Source organism: Rhinatrema bivittatum, chromosome 7, assembly GCF_901001135.1.
Source record: "Rhinatrema bivittatum chromosome 7, aRhiBiv1.1, whole genome shotgun sequence".
NCBI lineage: Eukaryota > Metazoa > Chordata > Amphibia > Gymnophiona > Rhinatrematidae > Rhinatrema > Rhinatrema bivittatum.
The window spans coordinates 36,417,238-36,435,828 of record NC_042621.1 but is presented as its reverse complement, the minus strand read 5'-3'; the positions used below and the strand labels follow the sequence as shown (position 1 = coordinate 36,435,828).

The 18,591-nt window shown below is 44.5% G+C and overlaps 1 protein-coding gene across 4 annotated transcripts in view; it reads left to right on the top strand.

Moving 5' to 3' along the window:
• Positions 1 to 18,354, top strand: part of AP1G1 (adaptor related protein complex 1 subunit gamma 1) — a 305,811-nt gene extending 287,457 nt beyond the window's left edge. For 3 of the 4 annotated variants that reach the window (XM_029608250.1, XM_029608251.1, XM_029608253.1), the window contains 3 exons: positions 14,246 to 14,344; positions 14,615 to 14,683; positions 17,533 to 18,354. In XM_029608250.1, coding sequence (XP_029464110.1) covers positions 14,246 to 14,344; positions 14,615 to 14,683; positions 17,533 to 17,574 — 210 coding nt within the window. In that variant the 3' untranslated portion in view covers positions 17,575 to 18,354. The remainder of the gene's footprint in view (positions 1 to 14,245; positions 14,345 to 14,614; positions 14,684 to 17,532) is intronic. The other variant, XM_029608252.1, reaches the window with a different exon arrangement.
• The last annotated feature ends 237 nt before the right edge of the window (positions 18,355 to 18,591 follow it).

Below are 18,591 nucleotides of genomic sequence, written 5' to 3'. Positions count from 1 at the left end.
TACATATTCCTTCCCTTTACCTCTACTTTTGCACATTCTATCACTAACATATTTGAAAAAAAATCTTTTCCCATCCCCCATTTAACTGAATTTGCTATATTTTATTCCAAATGAATGTTTGCATTCCTAATTACTTTCCCAGCTTCTCATAGATTTTCCAGATACTGTCATCTGTCTTCCTTTCTATGATCTCTTGTAATTTAAGTGCTAACCTTTTTTCCTTTACTTTTCAGCTACTTTTAGAAAACTACAGTGGCCTTGCTTCTTTTTTTTTTCCCTCAATCCTTTATTTTCCTAAAAAAAAGTTATCCTTATATTGCCTTTTTAGTTTTGCCCATTGCCCTTCCACTTCCCCTAGATTTTCCCATCCAGCTAATGACTTCTTGAGGCACTCTCCCATTTTAATAAAGTTTGCAAGTCTAGGACCCTTGCCTTTGAATGAATATTCATCTCCTGCACTCTAATACTGAACCACACCATCTGGTTATCACTGAATTCCAGATGATCGTCCACTACAACAACAGAAACGCTGTCCTCGTGGGTAAGCACTAGGACCAGTATCGCCCTCTCCTGTATTAGTTTCGTTACCAATTGATGGAACAGTTCTCCCTGCAGAAAATCCATGATATCCCTATTTCTAGAAGACCCAACAGACGGGATGTCCCAGTCAACATCCGGCAGATTGAAATCTCCTAGCAATAGCACCTCCCCTTTCATAACAATTTTGTGAATATCCTCCATTAAATCTTTATCCATTTCTTCTGTCTGTGATACAGGTCTGCACATTATACCAATATAAATAGATGTTCCATTCCCTCATTCCAGATTAACTCACAGTGCCACCTCCTTACCTCATAAGTCCTGCAATTCTGTTGCTTAAATATCTTTTATATATATCTTTTATTTATTTAACAGTTTTTTATACCGACCTTCATAGTAAATAACCATATCGGATCGGTTTACATTTAACAGAGGGTATAACTGAAGGAACAATTCAGGTAAACAATAAATAACCATAGATAGGAATAAGTCAAAGTTACAATCAACGGGAGTCAAGAACTTGGAAGCTTAAAAACAAGCTGGAAGGAAGATAAAGGCAAGTATTAATTATGAAAGATACAATAGAGAGAACGGGTTAAAGCTTGAAAGTGCTTTAACCTGGAGGTACCAGAGTCCATAGTTCATGAAAATAAATGCCAAGGCCGGATGAGAGTGGAAGCCATTAGTGATTGTCTGGAGGATCGGAGAAGGCTTGGTGGAAGAGCCACGTCTTGAGTCTTTTTCTGAAAGTTAAGAGGCAGGGTTCCAATCTGAGGTTTGCAGGGATGTTATTCCAAATAGATGGGCCTGCTATCGAAAAAGCTCTGTCTTTGGTCGTGGAGAGACGTGTGGCCTTAGTCGGAGGAAATTGTAGAGAGCCTTTGAGAACCTCTCTAGTTGGTCTGTTAGAGGAGTGGAGTTTGAATGGGATTTCCAAGTCGAGTTGAAGTTGATGATGGATGGTTTTGTGAATTAGGGTGATTGATTTGTATAGGATTCTAAAATTTACTGGTAACCAATGTAGGTTACTGAGGATGGGTGAGATGTGTTCACCGCGGCTGGTGCTGGTCAGCAGTCTCGCTGCCGCATTTTGTAACATCTGCAGTGGTTTGGTGGTAGATTTGGGGAGGCCTAGGAAGAGTGCACTGCAGTAGTCTATTTTGGCGAATAGTAGCGCTTGTAGGACTGTCCTGAAGTCCTGGAAAAATAGTAATGGTTTAAGACGTTTTAGAACCTGTAGTCTGTAGAAGCAATCCTTGGAGGTTGTGTTGACCATTTTCTTTAAGTTTAGTCGATTGTCTAGTATTGCCCCAAGGTCTCTAACATGCTTACAGGTAATGTGAGAATTGTGAGGTGATGGTGGCGGAAAATTGTTTTCATTTGAGGAGATGAGGAGTAGCTCTGTCTTTGAGGCATTGAGGACCAGGTTTAAGCTGTTAAGTAGATTGGTGATGGAAAGAAGGCAGTTATTCCAATGGGTAAGAGCTTTTGAGATAGATTCTGTTATAGGGATTAGAATCTGCACGTCGTCTGCATACAGATAATGAATTAAGTTGAGATCCGATAACAGTTGGCAGAGGGGGAGAAGATAAATGTTGAAGAGGGTTGGAGATATATATATATATATATATATATATATATATATATATATATATATATATATATATATATATATATACTGCCAAGCTTTTCTTCTTTTCTACCTGGTCCTTCTGGAATGGACTGTAAACCCGGTTTAACTGTATCCCAGTCATGCTTTTTTTTATGTACCACATCTCCATAACAACCACTGCATCCAAGTCATCTTCCATGACTGCCTCTAGATCCAGGACTTGATTTCCCATACTGGGAGCATTGGTGAACATAACTTTCCAGATGTTGCTTGTTTTTCCCATTTCTATACAAATATTTAATGTTTTATTTACCTTATGATTTTGTTCACCTATCCCTGACTATTTCATTACCTCTGTGGTATTTCGCCAACAGGAAGAAGTGGCTCTGATATCTCTCCACCCCTTGTTATCGAAATTTATGAAATTTCTCTGCCATTCTAAACCTCCAGTCAGTAGACCTCCAATGCCTTGGGACTTCAATGTGATCCTAGCTCAGGGGTCAGGAACCTTTTTGGCTGAGAGAGCCATAAACGCCACATATTTTAAAATGTAATTCCATGAGAGCCATACAATATGTTTAAAACTAAATACAAGTAAATGTGTGCATTTTATGTAAGATCACACTTTTAAAGTACAATAAGTCTCTGAAAATATTACACCAGGCCTTAAGACACCAATACATCTCCTATTAGGAAAACGGACCAAGTCAGGCTGCTATAGAGTCCTACACAGAAACTACACGCCAGCAGAAAACCTCACCTGAATCACATGCTGTCCCTCACCTAACATAGAATAAAGAGACCAAAACGCATAACAAGAAGCATGCAGAAAAAACTGAATTGGAAACTGCAACAAGCCAGAGTCTCTGTATGCAGTGTAACAAAGGAAAAAGAAACATCACCCATCCTTATAAAACAAATCAAGAAATATAAAATCATCAGCAGTAGAACTGTACTAACAAAAAGAACATATTTCGAAACAGCTGATGAGTGGAATATCCAATAATTAAAAACTCATATAAAACATTTCCAGATACCAACAAAATATTTCAAAATAGCAGACACAAAGACCCAGTAATGAAAAATAATAAGGATACAAAAATTTTTTTGCTCTGCATACCTGGGAACGTTTGATATCCAGGTGTCCTGAGATTGTTCTGAATTAGCAGGAGGTGGGGTGGTTTGCTTGGAACTTTCTCCTCTCTCAGTCACATACCAGCGCTCTCTCTCACACTGGCTCTCAATGACACACCTATACACACATGCTCTCAGTCACTCACATATACACATGTTTTTTCTCTCTCACTTATATAGGCTCTTAATTACACATTTACACACATGCTGTCTATCTTTTCACACTTACACACACACACAGGCTTTCAATCACAAATACATGCTGTCTTTCTCACACACAGACTCATTCACATGCTTACAAACATGCTCTCTCTCATTTACACACAGGCTCTCAATCACATACTCACATGCTCCATCACCTAAACCATCTCTCAATCACACACAGACACACATGATCTCTCTCTTACTTATACACACAGGCTCTTAATCATACATACACATGATCTCTCTCACACACAAAGGATCTCAATCATACACACATACTCTTTCACACAAACAGGTTTTCAAACACAATCTTACACATACAGGTTCCCAATCGTAAACTTACATTCATGCTCTCTCTCTCACAGGCAGGCTCTTAATCACAGACATACTCTCTTTCACATGTACAGGCTCTCAATCATTCACATACATGCAATCTCAATCTCTCACACACACACACACACAAAGCCGCCCCCCCCCCCCCCCCCCCCGCAGCCCGGAAGTGGAGAGTATCGGGTGCCTGCGCGGCAAGACGAGGCCACGCTAGTGCGCTCAGCATCGGCCCGAAGAAAAGAAGACTGCAGCGCGGCTTGGAGGAAAATGAAGAAGAGCTTCAACTGCGGCCGATGGGACTCCGCCTCCGCGAGGGCTGAAAATGAAGGAGGTTAGCGTTGGGAGGAGGCTGCTGCTGCCGCGAGTTCCCGGGGTGGGGGAGAGAGAGTGAATGAGCGAGCAAACACATATGCTTGCTCGCTCATTCACTCTCTCTCTCCCCCACCCCCACCCCGGGAACTTGCAGCAGCAGCCTCCTCCCAACGCTAACCTCCTTCATTTTCAGCCCTCGCGGAGGTGGAGTCCCATCGGCCGCGGCTGAACCTCTTCATTTTCCTCTGAGCCGCGCTGCAGTCTTCTTTTCTTCGGGCCGATGCAGAGCGCACTAGCGTGGCCTCTTCTTGCCGCGCACGCACCCGATACTCTCCACTTCCTCTTCCGGGCCACGGGGGGGGGGGGGGGGGCAGGAAGAAGAGAGCACGCCGGTGCCGCTGACTCCAGCTGTCCTGCCGCGTTCCGCCCGGGCTGACAGCATTTTAAGCCCGGGCGGAGGAGGACCGGGGGAGCAGCTGGGTCAGCGGAAAAGTGTGGTGACACTTGTCTGCGAGCCAGATGCAGCCCTCAAGAGCCATATCTGGCTCGCAAGCCATGGGTTCCCGACCCCTGTCCTAGCTCAACTCATGAAACCTCCTTTGGAAGCTCTTGAGTCAGTGGACTTGAAGTTTCTTTCCTGGAAAGTTTTTTGTTTTTTTTTTTGTGGCTGTCACTTTGGCACAAAAGAATAAGAAAACTTCAGGTTTTGATTTCATATTCACCATACCTGAAATTATTTCAAAATAGGGTGATTCTATGGACTCTCCCCCAAGTTCCTTTCAAAAATGGAGTCTGCGTTCTGCATTAATCAAGTTATTGTGCTACCTACATTCTTTCCACAGTTTCATGAGCACAAAGGAGAATGGGCTCTTCAAATCTTTGGACTGTAAGCAAACCCTGACATGTTAGAGGACTCATCTTTACCATCAAGCTTCTCAAATATTCATATTTTTGAGCCCAATAGATTGGGAATCACCGTTGCCAAACAAACTTCTGTCCAATTGGCTAGAGATTGCAAACTCTGTTAAGGCTTATCAAGTGAGTGCCATGGTGACTTCACTGTCTCATCTCAGGGTCACTTCTATTGTAGACATTTTGCAAAGCTGCTACTTGGTTGTTTGGACAGTGCGGCCCAAGGAGACAAGTTTTGGGAAAGCAATTCTCTGCAATCTGATCATTCAGTAGTTCATCTGTGGAGCTGGGTTGCCTTTAAGTTCTTCTGCAATGCAATCCTCACATGTGATATTTATTTATAAATGTATGTATCACTTATTAATGTTTCTAAGCGATTTACAAAGTACATTCATAAATTAGTAAACAGACATTATTTATTTTATTTATTTAGCAGGTTTTCTATACCGACATTAAAGTACACATCATATCGGTTTACATAATAACAATAGGTGGAAATTACAAATAACAGGGGAAGGGGGGAAGAGGGACAACTGATAGAGGTCCGAGAACAACGGAAACCTGAACAAGATAAGAGAGGAGGAAGAGGGTAACAGGATTAACAGATTACAAATCATTAAATATCAAAATCAATCAAATCGCAAACAATAAGAACATAAACATAAAAAAATAATAAAACAGTTCAACTGACTCTCTTTATTGATGCTAAGAAAAATTGTGACCTACTGAGGGCTTGCTGTTAAATGTATGAACTAAAAACTTGCTCAAATAGGAATGTCTTCACCATTTTCCTGTAAGTTGTTACTGCTACTTCACTCTTTACATGAAAAGGAAGAGTATCCCAAAAGGTTAGCCCCTGTATGTAAAATAGACATTCTCTTGACTCATCCAAGTGAACTTGCTTAAATGAAGGGATGACTAGTAACATTTGAGAGGCTGAGTGCTGGGTTCGCACTGGGCAATATAGTTTCAAAGCCGCATTTACGTTATGAGGGGCAAGATCTTTGATTTCCTTTAAACACTAGTGTCAGAATCTTACATTTTATTTTTGAGGAAATAGGTAACCAGTGATGTTTAGCCAGATAGGATGTAATGTGGTGGAAGATTGGAATTTGCTCAGTTATTTTCATTGCTGAGTTCTGAATATATTGCAGAGCTCGCCTGGTATTTTGCGGTAAGCCTAAGTAGAGTGAATTACAGTAGTCCATTGCTGACATCACTAAAGAATGAATGACTGTTTTCAAGTCTACAATATTAAGATAAAGTTGTATTCTTAATATTTGCAACTTGAAGTATGAATTTTGGACTACTTTTTTAATTTGCAGAAGGAGGGTTAATCTCATATACATAATTATACCTACATTTCTTACTACTTCAGAAATATTAATAGGTATTACTTCCACATCCAGGGTCCTTGGGATAACATTTAAAGGGTATCTAGCTAGATAAAGTTCATGCCTGTGTGTCGATGGAGAAGGAGAAATTAATAATTACCTGATAATTTCCTTTCCTCTAAGAAAGGTAGTACAATCCACACCAATGGGTTAAGCACTCCTACCAGCAGATGGAGACTGAGTAAAGCTGACTCGCCCACATCACTGAAATATAGCCCTGCCTAGACATCAGCCCGCCAGTATCTGTAGAAAAGCCAAACCGTGGACAAACTGATTATACTTGAACATGACTATAAACAGTCAACCTTTCATGCTTCCAGCCAACTGGGAAACACTGAGCTTAAAAAAAAGTTAACTAATCTTAAGGCTAGTTATGTCACTTAGAGTCCTTCAAATGAACTGACAGTAACACTTTTCATCATCCATATATAAAGGACAAACTAATAGCAAGTAGGCAAGCCCAGGGTGAATTGTGGAGTGGCCTGCCTTCTTTAGAGGAAAGGAAATTATCAGGAAGTTGTAATTTCTCCTTCTCTTCACTCAGCTAGGCCAGACCACATTAGTGTGATGTACCAAAACTACTCCCGAAAAGGGCAGGAGACTATCTGCGGTCCCGTCAACACCACACACGCGAAAGCTGTGTCATCCTGAACACTTAACGACCAAGTGGTAATGCTTCAAGAAAGTGTGTAAGGAGGACCATGTTGCTGCTTGGCAAATCTCCTTGGAGACAATGATGCCCACGAAACAACCTGAGCTCTAGTGGAATGTGCCCTGACCTGTCTAGGTAATGGGACATCTGCATCCACATAGGCAGCTGTGATGACTTCTTTCACCCAGTGAGCTATAGTCACCTGTGTCACAGTTTCTCCTTGTTTACCTCCACCATGGAACATATCCGGTAAATCAGCCTTTCTGAAAAAGCAAGTAATCTTCAAGTACTGCATCAGATGCCGCTTGACATCCAAGGCATGCAACAGACAATAATCACGCTCGTTTCTATCACTGTCCAGCTTGGGCAGTTAAATAGACTGAGTCAAATGAAACTCTGAAACCACTTTTGGCAAAAAAAGAAAATATAGTCCTAAGCTGTACCGCCCCCAGAGTCATTCTTGAGATGGCTCACGGCAAGAAAGAGCTTGCAGCTCGGAGACCTATCATGCTGAACAGACTGCTATGAGAAAAACTGTTTTTTCAAGGTGAGCAGCCGCAAAGAGACTACGCAGTGGCTGAAATGTAGGACCCGCCAAAAAAATGTAAAATCAGATTGTAGACCCAAAGAGGCACCGGTAGCCACAAGGGAGGACATGGATGCTTAACTCCCTTCAACAACCTGGAGACATCTGGATGGGGGAAGTCAAGGTTCCACCATTGACTCACCCCCTACAGCAAGCGAGAGCTGCTACCTGCCCCTTCAGAGTGTTTAAGGCCAAGCCTTTAACCAAACCTTCCTGCAAAACTTCCAATATTAGTGGAATTTCAACTTTGAGAGGACTACTCTTCACTCTTCACACCAGCTCTTGAATATGCTCCATATCCTAACATAAGTTAGAGATGTAGAAAATTTCCTAGCCTGGAACAAAGTGGAAATCACTACAGAAAAAGAATCACATTTCAACTACTAAGCCCTCTCAAGGGCCAAACCGTAAGACAAATCTGACCCAGTATGGGGCCCTGATGCAATAGATCCTTCTTGAGTAGTAGTCTGAGAAGACTATCAACCAGTAGCCTCTGAAGATCTGGGGCCAATCCAGAGCCACCAGAAGTACAGTTTTGGTCTGACTTGCAATCTTCCAAATAATCCTGCCTATCATCGATCATGGCAGGAAGGTATACATATATACACTATACGACAACCAAAGAACGCTCCTTATCCATTGCTGGACCCACCTTATGGAACTTCATGCCACCTGACCTTCGACAAGAAGCATGCCCCAAAAAGTTCAAAGAAAAACTCAAAACATGGCTGTTCATACAATCCTACAGAAACAATACGCAACCCTCTTCCTTTCCCCCTCTCCAGGCACAAGCTTAAGTCGTCCCCACTGTAACAAGTGAACCCCTGACCCATGTGAGATAATTATTGACTTTCGACCTATTTCAGATATTCCACCTCTCCCCCCACCTCCCTATTCCACAATTCCCCACCAACCTCCTCTTAGCATGGGGCACATTTAAAACTAATCGGAGAAAGTTCTTTTTTACTCAGCGCACAATTAAACTCTGGAATTTGTTGCCAGAGGATGTGGTTAGTGCAGATAGTATAGCTGTGTTTAAAAAAGGATTGGATAAGTTCTTGGAGGAGAAGTCCATTACCTGCTATTAAGTTCACTTTGGGGTAGATTTTCAAACCGCGCGATTTGGCCTACTTTTGCTGGCGCATCAGGCGCAAGCAAAAGTACGCTGGATTTTAGTAGATACGTGCGGAGGCGCGCGTATCCGCTAAAATCCGGGATCGGTGCGCGCAAGGCTATGGATTCTGTATAAGCCGGTGCGCGCCAAGCCGCGCAGCCTACCTCCGTTCCCTCCGAGGCTGCTCCGAAATCGGAGCGGCCTCGGAGGGAACTTTCTTTTGCCCTCCCCTCACCTTCCCCTCCCTTCCCCTACCTAACCCACCCGCCCGGCCCTGTCTAAACCCCATCCTTACCTTTGTCGGGGGATTTACGCCTCCCAGAGGGAAGCGTAAATCCCGCGATCTGGGGCGGGTCCGGAGGGCGCGGCCACGCCCCCGGACCCGCTCCCGACACGCCCCCAAAACGGCGCTGCTCTCGGTCCCGCCCCCCGACATGCTCCCGACACGCCCCCCTCCGAAAACCTCGGGACTTACGCGAGTCCTGGGGCTCTGCGCGCGCCGGTAGGCCTATGTAAAATAGGCTCACCGGCGCGCAGGGCCCTGCTCACCTAAATCCGCCCGGATTTGGGCGGATTTAGGCGAGCAGGGCTCTTAAAATCCGCCCCTTAGAGAATAGCCACTGCCATTAGCAATGGTAACATGGAATAGACTTAGTTTTTGGGTACTTGCCAGGTTCTTATGGCCTGGATTGGCCACTGTTGGAAACAGGATGCTGGGCTTGATGGACCCTTGGTCTGACCCAGTATGGCATTTTCTTATGTTCTGTAAATTCCTTTAAATACTTTTCTAGAAATTCCCCAGTAATTACCCCCCCAGTCTCTAATCAATGATTCTCTTCTCTATAATCGCCTTCCGCACCCACTATCTCTCACCTCCTTTTCCTTTATTCGCCCCAACACCCACTAACCTTCCCTTCAATATCCTGTAAATATGTAATCTCCCTCCTGGAAGGCCTCTGTAATCTCCCTCCCATACTCTGTGATTCTCTCTTCTCCAAGCCCGCTTAGCTCCCCTTTCCTATTACACCAACTTTCCTTATTCCTTCAGCCTCCTTTAATTTTCTCCCTACTACGCTCTACTGCCTTCAGCCCCTATTAATCAATGACTTTTAATCCCCTACCCATCAATCATGATATCTTTATTCACACAATTTTAATCGTGCTTGTAATTACATATCCTACAACTATAATGATCTTGGTATTTATGTTTCTTCTCAGCCCCTGTTAACTATTATTGTAGATTCATTGATTAAATACTGTTCTAAAATCGTTCTCTGTAAAGCTCCTTTAGATTCTATATATCCATATTGTTTAAAAATTGATCTAAAACCGTTCCCTGTAAAGCTCTGTTAGCTGCATATCTAGTTCATTGGAAACCGATGTGATGTTTCTGAACGAACGTTGGTATATAAAAATGTTAAATAAATACAACACTCTGCGGTCAAACCTGAACGCGAGCATCGTTGTCCTGCGTTCTCAGATCCTTTCTGCGACTGCGAAGTATCTTTGCTGGAGCTCACCAGTAAATCCAACTATGAGTTAAAAGGCTTCGTTTGTCAACTCCCACTGTCCTGGATCCAAGACCTGCCTGCTGAGGAAGTCGGCCTGTACATTGTCCTTCCCAGAACTGTGGGAAGCGGATTTTTCCTGTAGATGATGATCTGCCCACACCATGAGTGTATCTACCTCCACAAACACCTGTTTTCTTCCTGTTCCGCCTTTGTAGGCCACTGTCAAGCTTCTAGCTGATCGGCGAACCACAAGCATGCCAGTTGAACTGCACGCATATCCAACCGATTGATGGTCCATTGCTGCTCCTTGGTTTTCTATCGACCTTTCACCACAAACTCTTGACAGTGGGCCTCCCAACCCATGTCATGAGCACTAGCCAGTCCGGTGTCTCTAAGGAAACCCTCTTCCTGTTTTGATCTGCTTGTAACCACCTCTGTAACTGGATACTCACGTCCAATGACAAGTGCAGTCTTGCTGCAAATGCAGATTCCACTAGGAGAGCACTTTTGACCAGCCAGTCCAAGTAGAGTGAACATGTGCGCACCCCTTGACACCAGAGGTGTGTCCCTACCACGGCCAGGCACTTGGTGAAGACCACCACACTTGGTGTTTCTCACCACAAAGCGAAGATACTTCCTGTGACTCGGGAAGATCACAATGTGGGTGTAGGCATCTTTCTGGTCAAGGGAGCAGAGCCAGTCTTTTTTTTTTTTTTTTTTTTTTTAGGAGCGGGATCAGAGTGCCGCTCCTTTCTCTTTGAAGGAATTTATTCAAGGCTCTCAGTTCAAGAATAGGGCGTAGGCCCCCAGTTCTTTTTAGTATCGGAAAATACCGAGAATAGAATCCCTTGCCCCGCTGGTGGAGGGGGACTGGTTCCACAGCTCTGGCCATTAAAAGGGAGGAGAGTTCTGTGAGAAGTATTTCCTGAGAAGCGGATGAAGTCCACGATGGACATGGGGGAGAGTCTGCAGGGATGTTCCTGAAGTTCAGCCAGTACCCTTGGCGAACGATGGTGAGAACCCACCGGTCCAACATAATGTGGGGCCAGCAGTATGCAGTGGCACAGCCTGGCTCCGACTGGAGGGCAGGATGACAAGGGTACAGCAATCTGACTCATGCTCCCTCGCTCCCAGTAAAAACCCTGTGGAAGGGGGGCTGGCTGAGGCCTGGGGGTCCACTGCTGACGGGAACGACCTCTGGAACCAGCTCATAGTGTGCAGGACTGCGAGGCAGGAGGATAGCTTTTTCTCTGGCGATAGGATTTCCTCGAGCTTTGTCTCGAGGACTTCCTAACCGAGGATGGTGGGTCAGAAGAACTAGCTGACAGGTGTTGAAGGGTCTCATGGTGATCCTTCAATTGAGCCACCACGTCCTTGACCTTATCTCTGAAAAGATTCTCACCCGTACAGGGTAGATCTGCTAGCTTTTCTTTGGACCTCCAGCCAAAAATCCGAGGCATGGAGCTAGGCCATCCTGTGGGTGCCAGTACCCGCTGCAGCTACTCTCGCTGTCTCAAAAACATCGTAAGTGGATCTTAACTTCGTGTTTGCCTGCTGCCAGTCCGTGCTGCACTACTGCTGAGAACAAATTTTGCTGCTGTTGAGGCAGGTGCTCTGACAGCTCCTGGACCTGCTTCCACAGGTTCCGGTTATACTGGGTCATATATTGTTGGTAGGAGGCAATACAGGTGATGAGCATCGCGCCCTGATACACCTTTCTGCTCAGGGCATTGAACGCCCTGTGCTCCCTCCCTGGAAGGGCAGAGGCGTGGGTGCGGAGCACTTGGCCTTTTTAAGGGCAAACTTCACCATGACCAATTGGTGTGGGAGATGGTGCCTCTCAAAGCCCAACACCTGTTGGACCAGTTAGATGGCATCTGCCTTCCGATTAATTGGAGGGATGGAGACAGTGTGTTCCCAGATCCTAAGGAGAAATTCCTTAAAAATATCATGGACTGGGACAGCCACTATTTTCTCTGGAGCATCCACAAACTGGAGGACCTCCAGCATTTTGTAATGGGCATCCTCAGTGAGGAGCTGAAACGGGATGGCTTCAGTCATGGCCCAGACAAAGCCTGCAAAGTAAAGATCCTCTGGGGGAGATTTACGCCTTTCATCTGGCGGAGAAGGCTCTGAAAGAACATCTCCCAAGTCCTCCGAAGAGAAATTGGAGATATTATCCCCCCAGGGGTCATATGGAGCCTCTTCCTTGCTAATGTCCCCTGAGGGTCAGCATGGATGGTCCCCACCCAGACCTTTCTGTTTGGGCACTGAGTGCACCAAAATCCCCAGCCCAGCAATGGGACCAGGAAATTCCGGCTGTGAGCCTAGTGGATCTGTAGTCGCCGCCGGCTGCGGCAAGTCTTCCTCCTCGGAGGATCCAATAATGGGTATCAATCCAGAGTGGGGGCATCAGGGGCTGCTGGGGAATCCATGGTCCTCCCAGCACCAGCTGCTTTGGAAGGACGCCTAAAAGGATGTCCAGATGTCCAGCAGGAGTGCCAAAAGAGATTACACAGGCTCCGGCACTGGCATAGAGACTGGTGCTGGCGGCAGTTCGATACCCCTTAGGGTTTGGAGTACTGCTATCTGAACCCTGTGGAGCAACTCCTCCTGAAAGTCCGGTGAGTTAGGATGGAAGGAGGAGGCGTCACCAGAGCTTCCTCAGAGTCCCGAGGAGGCTCGGTGCCCGGCACCAATATCAGTGGGGAATGCCTGGGACTGCCGGGTTTGATAGAAGACGATGCCTCTTCCCCATGGGGTCACTTCGGTGGTGGCACAGTGGCTGCTGATGCCGCACTGGTTCCAGGGCCGTGTGCCTGACAGTAATTGGTGAAGGTGCTTACGGTGGTGCTCAGCCCAGTCTTTCCCCGGCGCCGAGGATGTTGAAGTTCTCGTCATCTTGGAATGCGACAGCATCGGAGACTGCCTATCTCCGGCTCCTCGATCTCTCGATCTCTCTCGATCTCTCTCTCTCTCTCTCTCTCTCGATGGGTCCAGTGGAGGAGAAGAAAGGGGCAGTGTATCCAACAGCCCCTCAGCGTCAACACTCTCAATGCCGGAGTAGAGGGATCAGATGTTTTGGACCTAAAAAGCTTTTCCATCTTATCCAGACAGGCACAATATCCTTTGGGGGTCATCTGAACGCACACAATGACACCCACGGACGTCGTGTGATGCCCCCAAGCAGAGGATACAGACCTCATGTAGATCTGTAATGGACATGATCCGCGGATACTAGGGGCACCTTTGAAAACCAGACGCCATGAAAAGTAGCTGCCGAGCATTCGATGGCTGGTGGCCACCAAGAAGCAACATGCCGGGAATCGACCCCAATGAAGCGAAAAAACATTACCACGGCACTGGACTGGCACCGACCGGAGAAGAGGGACCCAGCTCAGAAAAGTCGGAAACGACCGGGAGCACTTTCTGAAAAATTACGAAGAGCTAAGCTCCAGAACCGCGAGGCAACTACTTCGCGGAAAAAAAAGACTGAAGAGGGACCCCACGTGGACATGTGGGTAGTTGCATGCTGGGCATGCTCAGTGTACCAGTCAAAGTTCTAGAAACTTTAACAAAAATTTTCTGTGCCGGGCTCTATCTGATGATGTCACCCATCTATGAGGACTAACATCCTGCTTGTCCTAGGAGAATGAGAATTTGTTCATTTCTCATAGGAGGAATGTGACCTTACAAGAGATCAGAATTTTAATCCTACCTAATATTTGCTGTCCAGCTGATAAAGAGTTTAAGTTTATATATAATAGCATGGTATGAAGATGGCAATTTAAAAAAAAGAAAAATTAAGCATAGTATTGTAACATTTGGTAAATTTTAACATTCAATCTGACTTCAGTAAGTTTGGAAACCTGAACAGGGCATATGTCAGAAGTACCTATTCTGCTCTTTTTATCTGATTAATGGCAGCTGCATTTATCTTTCAGACATTCCAGCTGCAGCTTCTGTCTCCCAGCAGTAATGTTGTTCCAGCCTTTAATTCGGGTGCAGTCACACAGGTCATCAAAGTACTAAACCCACAGAAGGTGAGAAGCTGGTATGCGGGGCATCATGGTTAAACTTCCATCCATAAAAGTGGATCTCGGCCCCATCTTCTCCTCCACCCTGGGATCAGTCATAGCTGAATTAATCTCACTCCCCCATTCCTCTACCCTAAATCAGGTATTGTTGGATTGGAAAGTTGGTATCTGCTTCATTTCCCCCACAGTCAGGCATAGTTGAGATTGGATGTGTTTTGATGCTTCCATTTTAATGTTAGTACTTTTCCTAACTGGTTGTTTCTTTTCTTCTCTCAGCAACAGCTGCGTATGAGGATCAAGCTGACCTATAATCACAGGACTGCAGCAATGCAGGATCTAGCAGAGGTGAATAACTTCCCCCCTCAATCCTGGCAGTGAGGCTGAAGGACCATCTGCATACTCACTCCACTCAGACTAAAGGAACAATGGGCTGTGACCCTTGGGAATCCCCAAACTGCATCTTGGGTCATAGTGAGCAGAACTGAAATCTGAAGCCTTTCTGTAACTGAGTGAAAGAATCTGTCCACATCTGCTGGACTTTTCCCCACTGCTGTGTGAGAAGCCCCCGTACTCCCCCACATTCTTAACACAAAGCAGGAAACAAAGTCAGAATGCAGAGCAAGAGGCCTGTACATTTCAAGAAGAATTATACCTTCTTGCATTTTTAGCAGTGTTTTCCAGCTGTAACTGCACCAGGGGTGGGGGCCTTCAGGCGTGTTTTTCTAGTTGTAACATCAGTGGGGGTGAGGGACAGGCATGGGGTTGGGGGTGTTGTCACTGTGGTTTTTCTTCTCTTCCTCTCCCAGTGCTTTCCCTTAATTTTGTTCCCACTTTATTTAAAAAAAAGAGGGTCTTGTGCGCCTAACCGTTTTCTGCATTTCTGTGTAGTGGAATCTCTGCCTCTCTTTTTCTGCACACTTCTTCCATCTCCACTCTTCTTGACACTGCTTGTCCTCCTCTCCCCCTTTTATTTGGTGCTGGATCCTCTCTATAGCCTCTGAGAGTGGAGTGCAATAGTGAAGGTGCCTTTATTGTGCCTGACTGAAGTTGCCCTTTTGCTCTTGGCACTTGTGACTCACAGAAACGACTTTTGATGGTGGTCAGAGAGCCAAGACTTTATACAGGTTTTAATAGTCACTGAGCTTCTAGCTAGTGTGGGTATGTAGGAAGAAGTTCCTGTATATGTCAGACATTTGGCCAATGGTAGTTTTGAGCCTTTACCTGACGGAGTGAATGAAGGATTGCTTCATAGCTAACTGTGTGCAGTGCCAGGGCTCATGCATAAGCCCACCCTTGCAAATGCTCCCTTTTATTTTTTTTCCCCTCCTGACTCAAACTGATTCTTCCATCCAGTGTTCATTGTTTTTCTTTTTTCAGGAGCATTATTGGACATTAAACAGTATTGTTCCCCACCCCACCCCCACTCTTCAATGCTACCACCACCTATAGATAGGGTTGGCTTATCCTCCCCAGAGGGGGAAGGTCCTACTCCCCATAGTGAGACAGTGACAAATGCAGGCTTTCCCTGTCCAGAAAAGTAGAATGGAGTTGAAGGATCCAACTTATTAGAGAAGCGGGGGAGAGATGAGTGTCGGAGGAGTGCCCTCCATCCTTCCTTCCCCAGAGAAAGAGGGGGGAAAGGGTCAGTAGAGCAATGTTCCTATGCTGGGGTGGGAGAGATGCGGCATGCTTTGGTTAGTAGATTCCGCTATTCTTCTTCTGCGGTTCTCTCGGGAGGAGGAGGGGATAGGGTGGGAAAGATGCAACATGCTTTTTGGTCAGTAGGTTCATCATGCCTCTTCTGAATTTCTCTCTGGAGAAGGAGGGGAGGGACGAGAGAGGAGTGGTGGGGTGGGAGAGATGCGGCATGCTTTGGTTAGTAGAAACACCAAATCTGCCCATCCATTATGCCTCTATAATAAGACAAAATCATTACCATCATTTGTGTAATTATATTTCATTTCCTAGAAAATACTAGTGTTTGAAGTTTGTCATATGTTGCCTCCTTGGCCGCACCCACCACTATAAAAATACAGTGCTGATTGCCATCAGGTCTTCATGCAAGCCTCGCACTAATGCAAGCAAAACATGAGTACAGCCCATGAATGGACTTGGGCAATATAAAAAGAGAAGTGATGCACACTTTTTGTTCCAGAATTGTTAAAATATATAAAATAAAATTTGTGATTAAAAATAGAGACCTGGGAATAAGACCAAAAGAGGACCAGGTGGGGCCAAGAAACAGGGAAATTGATATTTTAAAAAAGTGTGCTGAAACTGCTGTTGTCCTGTACACATCTTTGCCCTCTGCAGTAACTGAGAGCCAAGACAAGCTGGAAGTTAGAGAAGAAACAGTCATTTTTTAATAGAGAGCTTTTATCATAAGTGTCATATTAAGACAATCCACTGATAGGATTAATTTCAGCCAGAACTTGTGGGAATTTTACTGCTCCAGAGAATGCTCTGTTAGTTTTGGGATGGAAAGGTTGTACAGTCATGTCTTACCGCTGGGAAGAGAAAATAAGAACCAGAAGTTGGGAGGGGATATTTGCAAAATAAGGTGAATTTTTTTTTTTAGCTTTGAAAATTGGATATTACACTTTGCTGCAGGAATTAGACTGTCAACGAAATAGTGAGCAGAACAAAATGAAGGTGCTGTAGCTACAAGATGTACAGGATTGGCCTGGTTTTCTTCATTGTGTGCAGTTGTACATGCTGGTGTATGTTACACCTCTTTGTGTGTTCTCTTTCATGGTTGTGGGACAGCAAGGAAAGGCAGGTTCACATTTACTCCTCTGTGATATTTAGTTTGTTCCTGTAAAGTCTTTTACTTGTTGCAAGTTTTATATTTTGCTTCATGCCCTGCCCCCATAGTCTTGAGTGTAAAAAAAAAATATTGAAATATTGTTTCTGATCAGAGAGGCTGGAGTTCTAAATATTGCAGACACGTTTTGAGATGTAAAAAAAAAAAAAGTTAAGTGAGTCTTAGAGTTGAATTGGCAGCACAAAGGATGTAAGCCTTCCATTGGGACTCTTAGAATCTGCTGTGTGTATTCTCTTTTGGCTGCAACAAATTATGAACATTGACTAATAAAAAGTCAATATTTAATGCTGTAAAACTGCCTCATTACTACATCTTCTTGGGTTCTTCCACTGAAATGTCTCTGAATTATATTTCTCCAACTTTTCATCAGCTGTCATTTCCCTGCCATCCTCTCAGTAGTAACAGGTTATGAAGCCAGAGACGAAACATCTGTCATGAGCAGTCACAAGCTGCATCAGAACAAGCGCGAAGGAAAAACTGTGCTGAGATGCTTAAACTCGCTGAATTATTGTACCGTGACACCAGCTAGAAGAGGAAACTGGCAAGTGAACCTGCAGGGGTGACACCGGCTGGAGGGCAAAGCTGACACCTGACCTTGCTACGTATTGGTGCCTGATTAGCAAGAAATGTGTAGGCCAGTCATGTGAACTCTGACTCAGGTAGGGACTTGGTGGGCTGTTAGTATGACTGACCTCACTTGTTCAGTTCTGGAATAGCAAGGTGTACTGCAGAGAAAGATTGAGATGCATTGGCAGAGCTGTGTGCATGTCTTGATTATTGGGATAGCTGTAAATTCAGGACTGATTTGCATAGCCACAATGCTGGGATTTTGGTGTATTTAATAAAATGTTTGAGAAAATTGTAGTACTTCTGGGGCAGTAATATTAATCTCAAAATGCAAATTTTTCTGACTTGAATCTTTATGAATTTAGATACCGCAATCACTTTTTAAATAATAGAAATTTCATAAACAATGTTACATACAGTTTGAGCAAGATCTAATACTGCACTTGATCTGTTTCCTATTTTAAACTCTGAAATCCATGTGTTACAAAAAACAACTGCACTGCTGTCCTCCTGCATGGAATCCCAGAAACTGCTACTGTAATGGGTCACACATTTTACCACAGTTAAAAAAAAAATAAAAAAAAAAAATTTTTTTTACTGAGAGGTGAAAATATGGTACATTTTACCAGCAGAAGTAGTTACAACAATAAAACCATTCAAAAGTGAACTTGACAACTGAGATGTTTGTTTTTCTTTGATTTTTCTTTAGAGGAAAAGATGGGTGGATATAATATAGGAATGTGCTAGGGAAAGTGCTAACATAGTTCTGAGCTGATTGCCACCTTTCAGGGTCAGTAAGGAATTGTTTTATTGCTGCGGGTTGGGAGCTGTTTTCACCTTCCGGATCATCATGTAGCAAGAA